The 2,347-nt window shown below is 45.9% G+C and overlaps 1 protein-coding gene across 1 annotated transcript in view; it reads left to right on the top strand.

Annotated features, from left to right (window-relative positions):
- Positions 1-2,347, top strand: part of sspo (SCO-spondin) — a 58,532-nt gene that overhangs the window by 20,198 nt on the left and 35,987 nt on the right. Inside the window, exons 7-10 of the mRNA XM_005747218.1 lie at positions 44-250; positions 361-528; positions 666-800; positions 1,649-1,886. Of these exons, the coding sequence (XP_005747275.1) occupies positions 44-250; positions 361-528; positions 666-800; positions 1,649-1,886 (748 nt within the window). The remainder of the gene's footprint in view (positions 1-43; positions 251-360; positions 529-665; positions 801-1,648; positions 1,887-2,347) is intronic.

Genomic DNA, 2,347 nt, shown 5'->3' with positions numbered 1-2,347 from the left:
CAAGCGTCAACCAAGCTTATGTGTTTTGTGTTTCTGTTTTGAGGCGAGGTGTGTGTAGAGGCCGAGTGTGCGCGAAGGAACTGTTCGTGGACCAAGTGGGCAGAGTGGAGCGCTTGCTCGCGGTCCTGCGGCGTGGGTCAGCAGCAGAGGATCCGAACGTTCCTGAGCCCCGGAACAAACGGCTCGTGGTGCGAGGACATCCTCGGAGGAAACGTGGAGCATCGCTTCTGTAACATCAAACCCTGCAGAGGTCAGCTGTAATTATCAGTTCAAACTCTTCAGTGAAGGAATAGTTAAAAAGCCAAAGAGAGAGTTTCATTTTTCACTTACTGGTCTGCGTTTGTGTTCGATGTTGTGTAGTTGATGGAGGCTGGTCCCGGTGGAGTCCGTGGTCGCGCTGTGATAAGCGTTGCGGCGGCGGACGCTCGATACGCACTCGCTCCTGCTCTAGTCCTCCACCCAAAAATGGTGGAAAGAAGTGTGCAGGAGAGAAGAACCAAGTGAAACCTTGCAACACCAAACCGTGCGGTGAGTCTGATCTACCACGTCCTGCGTTTGGCTCGTCATTGTTCCAGCATATGGCTGTTTATCTACAGGAGTGTGTGTTCAGCCTGTGCAGATAGCATCATGGCAAAACTCAGGAACTGCTGTCTGTGTATTGTCAGATGATAGAGGGTGCCCACCAGGCCAAGAGTTTGTGATGTGTGCCAGCCAGTGTCCACAGCGCTGCTCAGACCTCCAGCAGGGCATAGAGTGCCAGACCAACAGCGAATGTCAGCCTGGCTGCCGCTGCCCTCGAGGTACACAAGTGTCTTTGTCCGAAAAGTTCCTCTCCTGGCACTGATTCAACCCCTAAACTGTTCTGTGCTCTCCACTGAGAGAATAGCTTCGCGTCTAGAAATGGCTTTGTTATAACTCCTCTGCCTTCTTTAGGATTCGGCGTTCTGAGAATATACAAATTCCCAGAGCCCTGAATCCCCAACATGTGCACAGGAACCCCCAAGATATCTGCACACAGCTGACTCAGCGTAAAAGTTCTCTGCAGTTCTCAGTAGAACCTTCTAAGAGACGTAATTCAGTTACAAATGGTGTTTACTCCAGTTAGAAACTGTTGAATTGGCTCATCAGTGGTAAAACAAAAGCAGAGCGGACTGTAACAGGTAACACAGGCCTTCAGTTTAACAGCATTATCAGGCAGCCAGTCATATTCTGTTGATGTTTGATTGACCTTGTTTGGGTTATTTAGGTGTAAGAGTTGTTTCCACTGTTTACAACTGGCTAAATCTTTTAAAGATAAATAACCTAGCCGGCTCGACGTCACACAAGTATTAGAATTTCGTTTTTTCCAAAGACATTATAGGAGTGAGACGAGGAAAAATCTTAAAGTGAGTCTGGGAGAATTCCCCAACAATAAATATGATGGCAGAAATCAACAACAACAGGTTTAACTGGTGATTCTGTAATGGCCCTGTGGACCATTAAGATGACATCTCATTTAGATGATGTTTCAGAGTAGCTGTGCAGTGCAAGGCGTCATTCTGCTGCCAAGTGATGAGATTTGCATCTAGAATTGTTTTGTTAAAACGAATTAATTTTTTTTCATTAGCATGAATCGTGGTTTGCGTATCTTTTGTACGTGTGTGTTTAGGTCAGTTGCAGCAGGACGGGGTGTGTGTGCAGCTGTGGCAGTGTGACTGTGTGGACTCACTGGGGCAGATTTGGGTGGCCGGCAGCACGCATCAGGTGGACTGCAACAACTGCACCTGCTCTGACGGACAGCTGCTCTGCAGCAATGACAGCTGCCAGGCTGCCTGTGTTTGGAGCTCCTGGTCCAGCTGGGCTCCCTGCAGTGTTTCCTGTGGACAGGGCCAGAGAACCAGATACAGGTGAGGTCTCCTGGGACCTGGACGAAGGAGACATGGTTTGTTTTGTAAACTGTTAAATTCTTGTTTGAGCACGTCCGTGTTTGGACATTAAAATGGGATCCAGACGGAGGAAAGTTTTTTTTACAAATCTGAAACTGGATTTTAAACAGGTTTTAAGTGGTACGCTCTTTAACAACAAGACGGAGATCACAACGATCAGAAAATCTATCATAAATATTGTTTCCAGTGTAGAGATGGCACGATGCCACTTTTTTATGTCCGATACCGATATCATCAATTTGGATATCTGCCGATACCGATATGAATCCGATATAGTGTTTTTTAATCAATAAAACTGTTTTTTTAATATGTTGCTGCTTTTTGTATAAGTTCATACTCAAGTTTAAATAAACAACAACACTAAAGCTATTCTGTTATACCTGTATGCAAAAAGTACAACAAAATATTTCATAGTTCAGCAA

The sequence above is a fragment of the Pundamilia nyererei genome, unplaced genomic scaffold (assembly GCF_000239375.1).
Source record: "Pundamilia nyererei isolate P.nyererei 1_Seehausen unplaced genomic scaffold, PunNye1.0 scaffold00191, whole genome shotgun sequence".
In the NCBI taxonomy this organism is placed as follows: domain Eukaryota; kingdom Metazoa; phylum Chordata; class Actinopteri; order Cichliformes; family Cichlidae; genus Pundamilia; species Pundamilia nyererei.
Note: the sequence above shows the minus strand (reverse complement) of the source record. Positions and strands in the feature narration are given on the sequence as shown.